Raw genomic sequence first — 18,467 nt, forward strand, 5'->3', positions numbered from 1 at the left:
ACAGAATTTTATCTAAATAATTTTTTTATCTCAGGCTGCACGGTGGTGCAGTGGTTAGCGCTCTTGCCTCACAGCAAGAAGGCCCCCGGTTAAAGTCCTGGCTGGGGGACATGAAAAAACAACATCAACAGGGGACCTTTCTGTGTGGAGTTTGCATGTTCTCCCCGTGTATGCGTGGGTTCTCTCCGGGATCTCCGGCTTCCTCCCACCGTCAAAAAACATGCTTCATAGGTTAACTGGCAACTCTAAATTGTCCATAGGTGTGAGTGTGAGAGTGAATGGATGTTTGGTTGTGGACATTCTACCCTGCGACAGACTGGCGACCTGTCCAGGGGGTCCCCTGCCTTCGCCCACAAGTGGCCGGGATAGGCTCCAGCAGCCCCGTGACCCCGAAAGGGACAAAACGGAATAGAAAATGAATGAATGAATAATGTTTTATCTAAATTATTTTAAATAAATGTTGTCTAAAACCTTTTGGCAACATTAAATGCAAGTTCAATTGAAATGTTACATATTATTCACTATTAAATGCTTACAGTAAAATTCTAGTTTTAAATCATGTGAACAGAAAAATAACACCGTAACAGATAAATGTGTGCTTCTTGTTTGACCATTCAGGCTCTGAAGGCCACGAGTTGTTGCATGAGGTTGGTTTATACTTCATAGAGATCAGCCGTCGCATCAGTCCTAACTAGAGCTGCGCTGTCTAAGTCATACTAATGTGGGCTGGTTTTGCTAGCAACTGTCCATGAGAACTACCATGACCTTCTAAGTGGCATTTATACTTTTTAAGCGATTGTCTTCAGCCTTTATTTTTAAAGACATCTGGATCATACACTTATCATACACTGCATCTGCGAATGTGCAGGTACATGAAAGACAAAGGAGGAGTGGTATGTTCATCCACTAAATAGTGGCAGGCAATACGGAGGTGGAAAAAAACTAAAATAAAAAAGGGTTGAATAACATTTTCTAGTGGTGCAAGATATGAGATTTACGATATATTTTTCTAACTATTATAACTTCCTCTATTTTCTCTCTAGTTGTCAGCTCTCTGTTAGCTGTTAGTTGTGTGAAGTTAGCTATTTTCTAACTTCTTCATTTAACTTTTCATTATCTGCAGTGTTAAAAAGACATTTTTTCTGGACAGAGTTGCTACGTGATCCTGTACTCTAATCACTCAAAATAAACCCAGGTTAAATGACCCAATTTGCATGCAGTTGCACTTCAGTTTTAAAATTCCAGTCGCAGGTGATGTCCTCAGCAGGTGTCACATTTTGCGATCGGGAGGATTCCGCTATGATGGCCCCATGGCGATTACAAATCACTTTGAAGTATAAACAAGGTTCACAACGGCTTATAACATAATTTAGCCAATCCCAATCAAGAAATCATAATTGAGGGCCGCATATATGACGGAAGCCTGTGGGCCAGTGGAAATGTGAACCCCGCATTTGGCGAATTAGCCAGACTTTGGACATGCCTGACTCACTGTGTTTGCCATACCACAAATTTAACACAACAATTTGTCTTTAATAGACAAAAAATAATAATTCTCCAAAAGGTCAATTCATTCATTCAAGTCATCAAGGACAAATCGTTAGTTAAGCCTTGACACTGTCAATAATTTTGATTGATTTAAGCTAAAGTTCCCACTTAGCAACTTTCACAAAAAATCAATACATAATAAAAATGAAATCCCACTATAGCAAAGGAGGAAAAACTGTTTGGACAACCTAAAGTATTTCACTATCAAGTGAAACAACTGCATCATCTTACAGCATTGAGGCCGCAGAGCTGATAGCAGGCCATTGTGATGATGATGGTGATGAGCTGCCAGCGAACAGCTGGACTCCTCAGCATCTGTAACACTGAGACAGTGTGTAGGTTGTCCTGAGCTCGAGCCTCCGCATGGACTTCCTCCAGCTCCTGGGACACATCCTTCTTCCCCAAAAATCTCTGAAAAGCTGACACACAAACGAGCATGGCATTAAAAAATATCCAACACGCAGGAACCACCAATAACAGCCATCATGCTGAGATCAAAGTGGAGATTTGTTCCATGACAAATGAGAACATTGTGCATTCTCACAAATTGAGCTATTTGTTGAAACCAGAACATCTAATTAGTCAACCTGACAAATCTAAAGATGCGTCCTGCAGTTCAACAGGATCCCTGGTATCTTTGCAATCAAAAGTCTCTCTGTAAACCTTGAAATATTTACAATTCTTTGAATTCTTTATGCTCCACGATTGAGCACTTCTGATCAAGCAGCCAAACAGAATGTAAATGTTTTTTTCTAAAAACAGACCAGAGGCTGAGATTCAACATTCAGCAAAAAAAGAAATTAATAAGTAAATAAATAACCTCAATTTGATTAATATTTTAAAATACTTTATTGATCTCAAAAAGGATACATGCTTTATAACATGCTCTGGAGAAGCCTTATAAAAACATTTTGAATTAATATGAATGGCACAAAAGGAATAGGTAAACACTTTTCCTTGATGTCAGGATAAATGCTCTATTGGTATATTGTTTGCTTTCATTAAAAAAGTCAACCGAACTTTACATCTTAACTCTTTAACAACCAACTAATGCAATATTATTTATTGCCTTGGGTGAGTAATACACACAATCAATGAATGAAAATTTGATTTCAAAATGTGTTCTATTTTTTTGAGCAGGCAAGCTTAAGGGTGTATTCAGACTGGAAAAATCATTTTTTTCCCGGATCGAGTCCGCTTAATTTGTTTTAGATCGAGTTCCAAACCTTGCTTTGGTCTGTATTCAGACCGGCATCAAGCGGCCCATTCTGTTACGGACCAAAGCTTGTAAACAAAACCACGTGACTAAAGATCTCGTCAGTCATTGGCCAGAATCTACGAGGGCGGGTGAAAACGACTAGAGAAAGACGGACGTGCTGCGATTTACAATCCTTATCCGGACAGTTAACTTATTAAAACTTTTTATGTCGATTATTAGTTTTGAATGTTAGGAACAACACTTTTTACTTGTTACTTTTTTACGGTGGAGGCATCCTGCAAGAAGGTTACTGGCAAGAAGACGAGTCGTGTGTGCTTTAACTCAGAGGATGCTAACAACTGCAGTGATGAGGAAGCATCAGGGATGAAGGCAGGCTGCCAGGTGTTTATGACATATAGATTTGTGGGAAAAACAGTGAGAGGCAATGTGCGTAACGTTAAAGAGGCTGCATTCATCCGACCACATTTCAATGAGTTGCTGTGTCTCATCGCTGTGATGTTAAGTTATGGCATTGTTTTGACAGAATTCTGTTATAGAAACTAAAAGGTAGTTTCAGGATGAAGTCACAGCAGTGCAGCGCAGGTGCCGCGTAACAAGACACAGAAAAGCATGTAAATAGGATTTTTAGCTGTGGTAAAAAAAAAAAAAAACGTTCTAACAAATAAATAGTTGGACCATTTTTTTGTGTTTGATAAAATGACAATAGTTACTTTACATTTGTCCGCAGCTCATTGGTTGCTACATACCTACCCTGTTTACATCATGTGATCACCAGCTACGGTGGCCATTTTGCTTCAGTTGTTCCGCTCCGGGAACAGATTGTGTTCAGACTGAGGAATCTGAGCGAACCAAAGCTCACCTCGTCAGCTGGAAACCAACTGTGTGCAGTCTGAATACACCCTAAGAGTTTTTTTGTTTACAGCTGCACCAAGTACTAGATCAGGGGTCGGGAACCTTTTTGGCCAAGAGAGCCATAAACGCCACATATTTTTAAATGTAATTTCGAAAGAGCCATACAATAATGTAGTGTCTCTTTACCACACTGAGGCATGGAGACTTAACCTCATTTAAGGTTCTTTATTCTGGTTACTGCAGACCGCAACAAACGCCGTACAATTAATTCAGCAACTCCTCAATCTCTCCCGCAGAGACGAGAGCGCTTCTCCCAACTTTATATTCGCTCCTGCCGCGTCAGCCCTCCCATTTCCCTTATTCGGCCCACAGCTGAACCCCATTGGTCCAAACTACCTAACAACAGGCTGAGCGACAGAACTGAGGGCCAATCAGATCTCTGCTTGATGCGTTCATGAACTCCAGAACTTTTAACGCGGCCCAACAGTCATCCAACTCAGTCCGCGACAATATGTTTAAAACTAAATATACAAATGAATGTGTGCATTTGATGTAAATTCAACACTTTTAAAGTACAATAAGTCTGTGGATTCTTTTTAATAACATTGTTATGCTGTTGCTAATAAATGATGAGTATTTTTCGTGGTAGTTTTGCTGATGGTCTAGTCTGGTTGATACGTGGTGAGTAACGTTTCTGCTTCATGCAGGCGTTGAGACTTTAAACGTGATCGTAGGTCTGAATGTTCTTTAGATGTGACAAAGACTGCTCACATGCAGACGTGGAGCCAAACACACACTCACACGCTGCAGTGAGTGACGGACAGCGGGTTTTATGTTATTACAATCCCTGCGCGTTTCACCTGCTGCCTGTCCCCACAACCCCTCAACCCCACTATCTGGTTTCTTCTTCACACCTCCCGTCCCCGCAACTGCGCGCTCTTTATCAGAGACGGGAGCGTGCAGTTTTGGGCACGGCAATTCACAGGTTTCCGGCTGGTACAAACTCTGTGAAATAATAGATAATAGTAAACTGATAGCGCTGGCACAGATTTTCTCTCCAAGCACCGCTACTACTGCGCGCCTCTGGCATCGCATCGCGCCCGAGAAGGACTGGTCTAATGAAAAAAAAGTATAATTAAAGATTTGTCTGCGAGCCACATGTGACCATCAAAAGAGCCATATATGGCTCGCGAGCCATAGGTTCCCGACCCCTGTAATAGATGAACAAAGTTAAGAATTTAGAGGTTATTAACAAAAATATGAGAAAACCTCCTTTTAGCTGTTTACTCTTTTCAAAATAATATAAAACCTTCATCTGAGTTTGATTACCGGTAATTACTTTTAGCAGATTTTTATTTCGATCAGTTTCAAGGTATTTCATCAACCAATGTACTTTTTTTTCACTAACCAAAAGGCAACAACAATTTTGTCTGTTAATTTTAGACTTTTTACGTGAATATAATAAAAATCAACAATAAATGCTCAAATTGCACCTACAGCCTTTCTATGTAATTAGACACAAGGTTTTCAGTGTCCTTCCAATGCAACTGAGTGTAATGTGAAATGATAATGCTAAATGTGAATATTTTCTAAAGGGCAAATGAGCCATTTTAACAATTAGCCTCATTTACCTCTCAAAGGACATTTGTGAGAGCATTAATCAAGGCTCTATAATTTACAGACTCAAGCACCAACTCTATCACTTCAGAATGATGAGGGTTACAAATGCTAAGAATTTTGTCAACATTTGTCATAAAAGGAGAATAAAAAGTAATTAAAAAATGCTGATTTAATTTGGGTCATCTGTTCTGCTTTTTGTTGTGGTTTAGGATTATGAAATGTCAAACCTTAAGCAAAATACCTTTATGTTGGCAAAAACAAAATGGCAGAACAGAAATGTAATTATTATCTAAAAGTACCCCAGAAAGCAAACCTACACCAAAGCATTCTCCCCATCACAGCATGTTTGAAAGTCAAGTGAAGGTCAAAAGGATTAAGATTTAAATCTTTGGAAGAAAGGAGTTACCCATAAATCTATGTTTTTAAAGATGTTGTGCATTTATGCATTAATGTCCAAATATAGACTTGAGGTTGTGCAAAATACAACATAATGTGAAACAAGCCAGGACAGCTCTGAAAATAAAGGCCAATTCATCTTTATACTGAGACAGTTTCAAAGGCTTTGTGTTCCAACTTTTCCGTTTGTTTGTGAGATGGGAAGTTTCAGGTCCCAGAGAGATGACAGATTATTGTTAATAGCATTCTCATAAATAAGTACGGCAAAAAAAAAGTCAGCATTTGTATTCAGCACTGCAGCAGAGGAAGGAAGAGACGGAGACAGACTTAATGATAGATATTATTGGCCTTAGCTGCCCTGGTAAACAGGTTCAAAGTTGCCTTGTATGTTTCTGCTTGCAAATCTAATATGATTTTCAGTGTTATTACATTCTACTATTGTCAGGAATGTGTAAAGATATATGCACATTTTTCTGAATGGTTGGAGAACACTCACCCTTCCTTCAAATACATAAATATGGTAAGACATCAGTCTAGAATGCACTGTGGTACAATTTTACTATATCCAATATGAATATATGCCATACATCACAGAGCATTTTTAAAAACTTTAATATTTATCTTTCCTTTGAGGTTTACTCATTTATTTGTTTGTTTCCACACTTATATGTTAGGGTTAGGAATGAGTCACTCCTCCAAGGGGAGAAGTTTCAGTGTTTTGTTCATTTGAAAGGGAAGAACAGGGCGTGAAATTAACTCACAAATCAGGGTCAGCTGAGTTTGCTTTGTTAAAGTGAGGAGGACAGCAAAGTCAAAACGTGAGACTGTCATACCCTCGCCTGTTGTTAAAAGCTTTTGGGAATGAACAACAGAGCAGGACTGTGGACAAAAGGCCCCCTCAGTGGGTGGCAGCACATTTTTGGATGAGAGATGGGGCTGTAAAATATTTTGATTGCCAGGCGTCATGAATGTGTCAACAGTGCATCAAATGATGCATAATTTAACCCTTGTACTATCCTAAGCACTTTAACGTTGGGAGTTGGGTCATCCAGACCCACTAGACAGTGCTCTGAACCTTTTTTCTTCAATGGTTTGTGATCCTCACTGGTGTCCATGGATTACATGAAATCTTTTCACCTTTATCCACCTTTGTAATGGTAGGGAGAACACGTCAATGTAAGGGTGGGGTCATCTAAGATAGCACAGGGGTTAAAGGGTAGCACATAATGAAACACTCAACTTCACTTCATGTCCATTAGATGCAAAACTTTTTTCAGTGAAAGTTTCAAAAAATGAATTCACCATTAGAATATGAAAGTCCCACTTATAAACACATGGTTCACTTTGGCAGCATGCTTGCATCTACACAATATATATACCGTACAGACCAAAAGTTTGGACACACCTTCTCATTTAAAGAGTTTTCTTTATTTTCATGACTAGGAAAATTGTTGATTCACACCAAAGGCATCAAAACTATGAATTAACACATGTGGAATTATATACATAACAAAAAAGTGTCAAACAGCTGAAAATATGTCATATTCTAGATTTTTCATAGTAACCACCTTTTGCTTTGATTACTGCTTTGCACACTCTTGGCATTCTCTTGATGAGCTTCAAGAGGTAGTCACCTGAAATATTTTTCACGTCACAGGTGTGCCCTGTCAGGTTAAATAAGTGTGATTTCTTGCCTTATAAATAGGGTTGGGACCATCAGTTGTGTTGTGTAGAAGTCAGGTGGATACACAGCTGATAGTCCTACTGAATAGACTGTTAAAATTTGTATTATGGCAAGAACAAAGCAGCTAAGTACAGAAAAATGACCATCATTCTTGAGTGGCCATCATTCAAAGCCAGTGACAGCCACTGAGACAGCCACTGAGCTGTTACTGGCTTTAATTCAGAACAACAGTAGTCAATAGGAAAGAAACCTGCAGAAAGCTCTCCCACCTGTGATGTTTGTGCCAGAACCCATAGCAAAAAATCTTGCCGCACAAAAAAAAAATCCTAATGTCCAACTTAAAAGCTGTCAGTGTGAACTCGGTTCAGAAGTCAAAGGAAAGCACTGAGAACAAAACTAAAGGAACTGGAAGTAAAAATGATATATGGTCGGCAGAGCAAAATGCCAACATTTACTACTGTGATTCAAACATTTTGTTTTCAAGTTGTTATTGTTTTTTTTAATAACTACTAGCTATATTGCTATCAAGAATGCAATATTAGTTAATGATTATTTTTTTGTAGGCCAAGTTAAAAATGTGCGGATCAAATTTGAGATTGTGGGTAAATAAGATGCTTCTATCCTGAACACTCAAGTCAATATTTTTGCATCTGAAACTAACAATGTCGTGAGCAAAAACTCGCAAATCACCCAACGGATCATGATTAATACTACCTGTATCCCGAAATATGGGAATTTCTTTTTGATTTTACCAAAACATTTTAAAACACATCTTAATTCCAATTTTTACTTTTATTTCCTGTCAATTCTTTGATGGGCTTTATAGGGTTAATGTCCATATTTTTGAATATCCAAAATATGTTACCCAACCTTTATGGCACAAAATAACTCCATAATTGTAGACCTGTGTGTTCCCCTGTGGAGAAGACTCACATGTTTATGTTGTCATACCAGAAAATTCCCTCTGACAGAAACAGTTTTTGTCAGTGTGCAGAGATTTAGAGGTATACATTTTCTTTTACACATACACCCTTTTTTTCACTGGTTTGCAATTGGTATTGCAAAAGCGCAAATGTAACTCTCCACTTGCAGTTGTTTTATTTTAAGGTGCACAAGTTTTCTTTGCACAAGCATGTTTTGGCATTCATTTACAATTACAAAACAATAAAAAAAAATGTAGGTCACTTTAAAAGCTAATTCTGTGTGTTCTTCTAAAGTTTAAACAACTTAAATGAACAAGGGGAAGCTAATAGATGGATGAGGTATCTGTCCTCAGTGCACACTTTCAGTTGTATTTTCTCACCAGGTGGCCCTTTCTAAAACAGAGCTGGCATGCCTACCACAGCCAAGCTTGTTGGTACTATGACGGCGTCAGCAGGGGGTCTGACCCAGTCAGGGAAACGTAAACCGGCATAGTGGCACATCTGTTAATCTCATTCTTTATCTGCTAATCCCTCTCTGGTAAAACCCCCATTTAAAAAATGAGGCAGTCTTGGCAGTCATCCTAAACTCTATCATTATGCCTCTAACACTGACTTCTAACCCATAGCACTGACTGGCTGCTGTTTACATAAGAGCCATATTGGTAATACAATTACTCTAAAAGAGCTGGTTTCACCTCACCCACTAACTGAAGCAAAAAATGCCATACCTGATTACCTCATTCATGTAATTTTTGCCACTATAATCACCTTTTTTCTTTTAATCCAGTTTGATCGATTTTTGTGTGGTTTTCCAATTTTATTCAGATAGAATATTTATGCTGCACACTTACTTTGTAATACTGCACCAGTCAAACATGCTATTTTTGGAGCTACTTCTCAGAACACACTTATTTTCCCATATTCTCAAAGAAGTAAAGTCTCCATATAAATGCCAATACAACCACAGATATTATGGAAGAGTTGATTGGTGAGAAATCAAAGTTCTAGTTGTCTCAAACAGTGTCAAATATTCACACAACTGAAAAATAGGAGATCAGTCAAGAAATAGAAAAGCATAATATCAAAAATTAGTGGTCTTTTAAGGATTTTACCATTGTGTTAACCCCGCCTTTATCCAGAGGACCATCTGAGCATACAGCACAGCTCTGTTAACAAGAACCAACAAGCTCAGGGCACTTTTTAAGCACACAGCACTAAAAAGCTTTAAATGATGCTGTAAATTTAAAATCCCAGCAGGATCATATTATTTTTAAGAAACTAAAAAAATTCTGTCAAGAGAAAACCTCATCAAACCTTGGAACTGAAAGGGCTATATTGATGTTTATTTGGCTAAATTGTGTTCTCCCAATTAATGTTTAAGAATAACAAAGGTTATTTGCTATTTTTAATAACAAGTTAAAAAAATCACCGGGTTGAAAATAGCAAAAAAGAAGAAAGAAAAAAAAATAGCAAAAAAGGACTATCTTGAATTTGGATGGAGACATTTAATTTGATCTACCCTGAGCCATGTGGTGGGAATATCAATACCCTGTCAACAAAGAGGCAGAATGCAACTGCTGACTTATTAGCTTCATTAAAAGAGTGAGTGAACAGGAAAATCCCACAAGCTCCTCTAAAATGTAGATATTTGTGGTGCAGCCAAAGCAGGGGATTGAACAAATCATATGCTGAGTTTAAAAAGCTCATCTGAGATAGATAGTTAACAAATAAATATATTTACTGCGGTGCATAATTACTATGCAAGCTAAACTCAATATTTAAGGTAAATTATAATAAAATGAACCTGGGGAGTGCTGAGTGGTACAAAAATTCTATAAATCTTTATTTCTTAATATTTTTTATTTATTTCAAGTTAACATTTTCCTAAGCCCGTGTTCTTTTTTTATTTAAAACAAAAATAATGTTCTACTTCAGAAAACAGGACAAATGCATTTTTTAACAGCGACTGCTTTAAGGGTAACCTTAATGACATGCACTTTGTTCGGAACTTTGACATTTATTGGAAAGCACGTTCTTCACGGTTTCTAATGGGAATTTCTTCCACTCATAAATCAAATGGAAAGTCATTTTCAATTGACAATTCAATATGTAATTTTTTCATGGAACTTGAATATGTTTTCTACTATTGTGGCAAAAGAAAGAGGGTTGGGGTGATTGATCCATCTCCATCTTCCACTCCCCATTTGTCCTGTGCAAGGTTAAGGGGATACTGGAGCCTATCCCAGCCAAACCCAGTGACAGTTTGCTGTTCTATTGTAGTGTTGGAGTAATTGCAGGTTAAATTATCTGTGAAAAATAAGGTACTTGAGAATAACAGTATCACATAACAGCTGCAAAGGCAAAGAAATCTCAGCAGGAAAAGGTAATGAACACAAATTTTCCACATGAAGTTTTAAAAAAAAATCATGTTGAAACTTTAACTTGCATTACTTTTTTATATCTTCTAAATGTTTTGTGCACATCATATAAAACATGTAGACATCTTTCAGTTACTTTAACATCAGTGTGACTGACTGAAGGCTTCTGAGTGACTGAAGACTCCCAACTTTGACATTTTTTTCTCTAAAGGGAATTCCTGAGGTTGAGGAAAGTTCAGGTGGGTAGAGATTAGGGACATAACCCAGCATAGAGAATCTCAGAAAACAGATGGAGACTAAAAGCAGGTCATTACGATGTGGGAGCGGGTTGGCACATTGAGCATACAATGACCACACAAAATAAAGACCTGCCAAGCTGCAGCTAGGTCTGTGCGGTAGACGGAACGAAAACAGTAGAACTCTGAGTGTGTTTTTTTTTTTTGCTAGGCTACTCTTGAAACTACAATAAACTAATGATGGACTCAATTCAGTAAATTTCTCATAGCAACATAACAAATAGTCTAGGAAAAGTCACTTTGTTGAAATACATCACAAAGCAGGAAAAAGAAGTGTTATGATGCCATAACAAATGCATACTTGTCATTATGAAGTTATTAATGAGATAAAAGTCAATTTGCTAAAAAGAAAATGCCTAATAAACAACACGTCTTTCATTCATGTAGCAACCTGAGGAAAAGAGACAGGATTATGGGATGCAGTTTTGCTCAGGCGGTAGAGCAGGTCGTCCAACAACCTGAGAATTGGCGGATCGATCCTTGCTCTCCCCAGCCAGCTGTCACCCCCTGAGCACTGCTCACCGCTCCCCCCATGGGATGGGTCAAAATGCGGAGAAGAATTTCCCCCATTGTGGGATAAATAAAGTCAATCAATCAATTATTATTATTATAATAATTATTAATTCACTTCAGCAGGTCAATAACTGATTCACTATCTCTAAATTGATCTTAGGAATTAACAAACAGGCAAGTACTAATTACGCAATTAGAAAGTACTCAGTATGAAGCAGAACTAATTTGAAGGTGTACAAAAAGAAAATGCTCACGGGTAATCATTTAGTAAGCAGTAATTACTTATGAGCCTCTGCCATGAGACACTGGGACTGTATGGTTGGTAGCTGATCCCCAGCTTTACTGATGGAAGACAAAATGCAGCAACTATAAGTAATAAGTAATGGAAAAGTAATAGAAGTAATGGAAAACCAGCTGTGTTAAAACAAAAATGACATAATGGCAAAATGAGTTAGACTGAATTAAGTTCTAATTCATTAGTAGAACTGAAAATAAAGTATGTTGCTCTTTTGAGAATTATTAAGGGGCCTAATAATAATTTATGAACTGTGCAATCATCCCTGAGACAGGCTAACCATTTTTCATAATTGTTTTTTGACCACAAGAATTGCTTTCATACTAAAACTAGTTAATGTTTTAGTTATGTGGTCATTAAGTAAAATCTAATTAGCACATACACGATTACCAAAAATATTCGCTCACCTGCCTTGACTCGCACACAGTAGCTTCTGGTTTCTTACAACGCACCAAAGAAAAATGCTGTCAAGTGTTACTGTTTATTTAGGGCATGGTAAGAGGTATGAGTCTGTGAGAAAGTTACTAAATGCAGAAAATCTAATTTCAAATTTCAGATCAAATTTCACAATAATAAAACGTATAGCCAGCAGAAGACTATTTTGATGACAACCAAGTATCAAAACCCAAAATAAAGAAATACAGATCATAAATGTGCTGGTGTCATTGACTAACTTATCTCTAAGCGTTTCAGCCTTTAAAGTACGAGTATAAGACCAGTTCAGGCACTAGCGTACTGAGAACAAGCTGTTCTTGTCTGGCACTCTGTGTCAATAATAGGACACTGCTGTGCCTGCCCACAAGGTCTGTGCCCATACACTACAATTCTCTCAGTTGCAGCGCTGCAACACATGCCAGCAGTGCAGAGACACAGCTCCATTCAGACTCGTCCCAGCTAAACGTTGGCTGGCAGCAGCAGCAGAGATGATTTCAAGGGAATCTGGGTTGCTTGTCCTTTAACTAGAGAATCTCCTGTGTGAAGCATAGCCACTTGTTCTGTGCAGGAGCAGAACACTAGAAACGAGCATTTTTAAGCAGAAGTGCACTGTAAATGATCAAGACTTGGGTTTATAGTTTGACCCTAAAATCAATGCTCACAAAGATTAGTTACTCTGCTAGAATGACACTTTTTTAACTCCCAAGAGATGACATTTAAAACATTTGATCATCTTCAGTAAATGCTGAAGACAAGAAAAATTCATTTGCTGAATAGAGCCACAAAGGAGACATGGCTACACAATTAAACATTAAATCAGTAACAATTTTTGGACTAATTATCACACATTATAAAAAAAATATACCTAAACTTTCAGTGTCACTTCATATTTTTTATAAAATCATAATTAAGGTAAAAATTAAACTACTCAACTCCTCAAAATAATTCAAAAGATCTTTCTCATAGATAAGATGTGTCATTGTGAATTGCTGTGCAAAACCTATTAATGTTCTTTTTTAAATCCAAAAATGTTAGGTTGTACGTTTCAATCAGAATCTGAATCGAAAGAATCTTGGTCATAACTGATGAACGAAGTCCCATTTATAGTCTTGATGACGAGGCACACACACTGATATTCAGTGGAATAATAAAATGATCCTGCAGCTTTAAGATTAGAAAGCAATTGGGGTGTTTGTAAGGGAAAAAGAAGCAATGTAAATTAGAGATTTGTGGAAATTAGCAACACATTACAGCTACAATAAAAGCAAATCATTTAACATAAAAATAACATAAAAAACGTAGGAAGACTTTTTTGCATAACAATGATACTAATGTTTAAAATGTATGAAACACAATTAAAAATACAAAATAAAATGAAACAGAAATGAAAGAGAAGCTTGGTGTCACTCAATGAGTAACCTTCTATTCCATCATGAAGAAAAAGAGCAGAGAAATAAATACGTGTTTCATAAACTCACTCAACTCAACTCAACTTCTAATCTGTTTTCTGGAGCTTTTTTTTTACAGTGTCAGTCCTCATGGGCAGGAAGAAGTTCAGATATGGTCAGAAAATTGGATGTGGCGACATTGGCCCAACCAGGACATATCAGCTTAAAAATGATCCAACATGTTATGTTAATGCTAGCTTTATTAGCAGGAATAATACCACATTATTTCCGAAATATGTAAATTTCATAACTGGTTAGATTTAGTAATTTAAAAGAAAAAATGTTTGGGCTTCATTTAAAAGAAATACTACAAAAAAGCTTTATTAGCATGTTAGCTTGTGCTGAATCTTCTTCAAACAAAGGAAGGAGGAAAAAATACATACTTTAATATGTAACTATGATGTTTAAAATCTATGTTAAACTTGTGCATTTTGCCAATGAAATCATTCCAGATGGCTTTTATTTATTTATTCTCAATTTGTTGAACCAACACTATATTACAGTCCAGCATGTTTAATCCATTTTGTAACCATTAAAAACACTTTAACCTGAGAAGCTGCATTTTATTTGGCCAATTCCTGAAACCCAGGAACATGTCTCAGGCATAAGGCACAGCATTTTTATTTAAAAACCTTGCTCAGGTTTTTCATTATATCAAGCAAAACCAATTATTTTTGGCATGTACTGCATGGTTAAGCAAAAACAATGCAGTTTAAAAAAAAAAAAAAAAGAGGGACTCTTTACAAGTGGGCGAGCAAAAGCTATTGTGATGTATGCACAACCCAAAAATCACTAGTGCATTTCAACAATATATGAAGATTATCTTTTTGTTAGAGTGGGTTATAATCCTTAAATGCATCTTTTTCAGACAGTGCCATATGTTCTTCATGTGTAAAATACCCTTTTCTGCTGCTTTCTCATCCCTCTTTTCCATCAGCAGATATCGAGGACTCTCAGGGAGGAAGGGAAGCACGCACAGCTGTAGAATTGCAGGAACAGCCAAGAAGGAAAACAGGAAGTTCCACCTGGACTCCTGCAGAAGAACCATCATCAGATCAAAGAATTAGAAATGAGAGCAGAACATCTTGTTAATCAGGGGTAAATGATAAAATACACAAATCTTACAGCATTAATAAAAAACTGTAATGAATTTGTGTGAGCAGTTTTCCATTAAGGGATGTGATGAGTTACTGTCCAGAAAACAGGTTTAATAAGTACAAACTCAGTGTGGGAGATGTGGTCACAAAGAAAAACAAAATTATGTCTTAATAATTGGTAAAAAAGTTGTGCCAAATGTTATTTAGTTTTACAAACATAAAAGTCTATTGAAACTTTTAAAGTTTCCATCTTTAATACAAATCAATTATGCAAAGTAATTAAAGTTGAAACAAAACATTTTGAGTATGAAATAAACCAATTAGGCAATGGTTGAATGCGACTTTACAGTTAACTTTTTCAGAAAGTGTTGCTTTTATTTCAGTAATTTGGATAAAAATTCTCAAAATCAGATATAAAAAGCTGCTGTTTTTGCTGAAAATCTTACACATGCAAAGAGAGTTTTTCCAACTTTTAAATACTTTGAAGGACACAAGCTTACAGAACACCAATGTACTGCAGTAAATGATGTCTGCACAAGTTAATGCAAAAAATCCAGGAAAAATCTTGTGGTTGAGCAGTCTCTTGATATCCCAAGAAAAATGTCTGTCAAGTTACGGACGGAGTCATGTCACACGCGTTCAAGAACCCGGGTTCTTGAATGTGAGTATAGCCCAAGGTGTTCACACTGGACAAGCAGTAAAGAGCTACTTCTTTTCCTTTACATATCCTTTACTGCCTCATGTCCACCACCTACAGTTGGAAGAAGTGCGGCGCAAAATGTCGAAGCGGTGCAAATCTCGCAAATCCTGCCCCTGGATTTTTCTTTCACAGTTCTATTCCAATAAATGGAAGACTTGATGTCGTATAATTCCAGCCAAGCACAAACCGCAAATATTAACTTCTCCTCCATGATCAATGTTCAAATGGTTGGTTGGTCATGAATTAGAGGGGACGCCATCCATACGACACTTCCAAATCCAAGTCCCTGATTGATCAAAGTTCGACCTCATTTAACTTTCAAACCACGTTCCATGACTGCGTGTTTTGTATGTTTTGTTTGTGTGCATAGATACACGTAAACAAGAGTTTTGACCGTGTTTTGATTAAACACGTGTATATGAAACGCGCATTTACACGTGTTAAGGTAGAAAGTGGTTGCTTGAATGTGCGTTGCAGAGGTGGTATGAACATAACTGAAGTCTTGCTTTGTTGGATGCTAAAGGATTCATCCATATGGCTGCAACACTTAAAGTGATAATGTGTTGAAAATCATTACAATTATTAAGGACAGATGTAGAACAAAGCAAAAAACATCTTTGCTTGGCAATTCTCCTGTTTTAAACTCTGTCCTTCCTAGTTTTGCACTAGAAAGAGATTTTCCAAACAAAACCACTAAGCAGAAAGTGCTTATTTGACCGAAAAATCACCAGAATTAGAGTATTCATACTAATATGTATCCTTGGAGCCGGTTTAGCTCGTGCGGAGCCGGTTTAGCTCGTGCTGGTTTGCGGCGCCTTCCGTCCGTGAAACCAGGGTTCGACTCCGGGCTGCTCCCTGTTCCCTTCTCTACCTCTGTGCCGGTTCCAAGCCCGGTTTGAGAAGGTTGCGTCAGGAAGGGCATCCGGCGTAAAACATTGCCAAATTTACCATGCGACTTGTTCGCTGTGGCGACCCCTGATGGGAGAAGCCGAAAGTGGAAGAAGATACTAATATGTATCCTTCATCAGAAGAGCAGGCTTTAAAGATTGAGAGTGGACGACAACATTTTGCTTGTGGTAAAAAAAACATTCTATGACCTCTACAGGCAAGTAAAATGTCAAAACACAAATAACTGAAGACTCTGACATCCAAACTTCAATTATGAGGAATAAAGTTGCAGCTTTGTTAGTTTCCACACCCAGCACTCTTGTGTAGCTGTGTTAAAACACACTGGTAGCAAATATTCTGCACATTACCAACAATTACCATGAAGATTCATGCCAGGATGCACAGTCCTGCTTTTCAACTCATCCAGTTATAGTATTTGTGAATCAGCAGACATTGGAAGGAAGTGCCCTTTGGATAAAAAATGTCAGCTCCTAGCTGGAAATGAGTATGACTGGAATTCAGATGCTTCATTTTGATAGATGAAAAGACACTACAGTAATACGACGTCTGATATAAAATCAATCAAATCAAACTTTATTTATAAAGCACTTTTCATATAAAAGTATAACACAAAGTGCTTTACATTAAAAAAAAAACAAAATAAATAATGTAAAAACAAGCATGAAAATTAAAATAAACAAAAAATAAGGCCCCTCTCACCGTACCTACACACAATCCCCCACTTGTTTCACACCTCCCAACCCCTCAACTGATGGGGAAAGACAATGAGAAATAGGCGAGGCACGAAAACAAGATGTTGGAAATGCTAATAATTGAAACATCCCTCTCTGTGAACAGCTGCATAGCCATATATGAATAAAAATCCTAAAGTTAGATGTTATGGTTTATTTTTTTTAATGAGCAAAGTCCATATTTACAAAATGGCCAAATGTGAAGTTAAATTTCTATTTCTGAGTGTGAGAAATGTGTTCTGCATATCTCACCCATCTGCGACAGAGTCTCTAGTGTCCAACTGGGAGGCACTGGGTCCCATTTTTATATTTTGGCACAACGTGAGGGCAAAAACTCACAACATTCTAAATTCAGCACAAACACTTAACTCTCTAGACCAGGCAATATTCTCTAAATGTTTTTGAGAAATACCAACAATTTACTAAAAATGAAAAAAATTTGTATGAATAGCATTTTTCATAATATAAGAGGTTTCACATTGTGTGATTAACTATTGCAAACAAATATGAACGCTCAGAATATATTTTAAATAAAAAAGAACTACACCAAAAGAATGACTTCATTTTCCAACACTTATAATTTTGTCTCCTTAGCATATTTTTGATATGCATAAAAAATAAACTAAGAAAAGAAAACGTCAGTGGTTTATTAAAACTAGACTTTCTACACCTGGAGTACCTTGAATTTCTTCATGCATAAAACAGTAGACGGGCTGTGGGGGACTTACTTACACTGAGCAGCTAAATTATCTTTTCTCACCTGAACATGATTAAACAAAGCCTTCATTCATCTGAAAGATTTTTTGGAGTTCTTTGTTTGATTTATATAATCAAAATCTCCAAGAAACGCTGTTTTCCCTTAATTACTTTTTTCTGGTAAAGTGGGAATCTCTGTACTAATCCAAAGTCCCATATTTGGTTTTAAAAAGATATTTCTGAGAAGCTATAGAAGATCATTATCACTTTCACTTTTTGTCAATGACTTCCATCTGCTACAATTAAATGGCACCTGATTTACTCTTTTAATCAAACAGGAGGTGGCGAGTCTGTTCTGTATTAATATGATCTAACAATCAAGGGTGGATCATGACAACATGGAGGATTGCAATGGGTTGGAGAACTGAAAGTCAATAAAAATACATTCAGCTTTTTGAAAAAAATGCAAAAATGTAAACCCCTATTGATCACAAACAATAAGTCCTACAGCTGCGGTGCATGATTTTGATTCATTCTGATCACAAAACTCCAATACAAGTAACAGCACAATTTAGCTTAAAATGTGGAAGCTCCTTCAAAAAAACTGCATAACCTTAACTTTTCAGTGTGCTTTTTAAGACATAAATGCATTATCACAGTAAACAACTCATATTTGTGTATTCTAAATATCTTTTTTTAAATATACAGCTTAAAAATAGTTGCAACA

General features: G+C 37.0%; 1 protein-coding gene and 1 long non-coding RNA gene across 8 annotated transcripts in view; one reads left to right on the forward strand and one right to left on the reverse strand.

Moving 5' to 3' along the window:
- Positions 1-14,681, forward strand: part of LOC144992319 (uncharacterized) — a 92,319-nt gene extending 77,638 nt beyond the window's left edge. The window contains exon 3 of the long non-coding RNA XR_013656189.1: positions 14,548-14,681. This is a non-coding gene — a long non-coding RNA (uncharacterized LOC144992319). The remainder of the gene's footprint in view (positions 1-14,547) is intronic.
- slc2a9l2 (solute carrier family 2 member 9, like 2) overlaps positions 1-18,467 on the reverse strand; it is a 153,067-nt gene that overhangs the window by 92,562 nt on the left and 42,038 nt on the right. For all 7 annotated transcript variants that reach the window (XM_078948021.1, XM_011475092.4, XM_011475095.4 and 4 more), the window contains exons 7-8: positions 14,508-14,640; positions 1,780-1,967 (exon numbers count right to left, since the gene is read on the reverse strand). In XM_078948021.1, the coding sequence (XP_078804147.1) occupies positions 1,780-1,967; positions 14,508-14,640 (321 nt within the window). The remainder of the gene's footprint in view (positions 1-1,779; positions 1,968-14,507; positions 14,641-18,467) is intronic.

This window comes from Oryzias latipes, chromosome 5 (assembly GCF_053564925.1).
Source record: "Oryzias latipes strain Hd-rR chromosome 5, Olatipes_Hd-rR_3.1".
Taxonomy (NCBI): Eukaryota; Metazoa; Chordata; class Actinopteri; order Beloniformes; family Adrianichthyidae; genus Oryzias; species Oryzias latipes.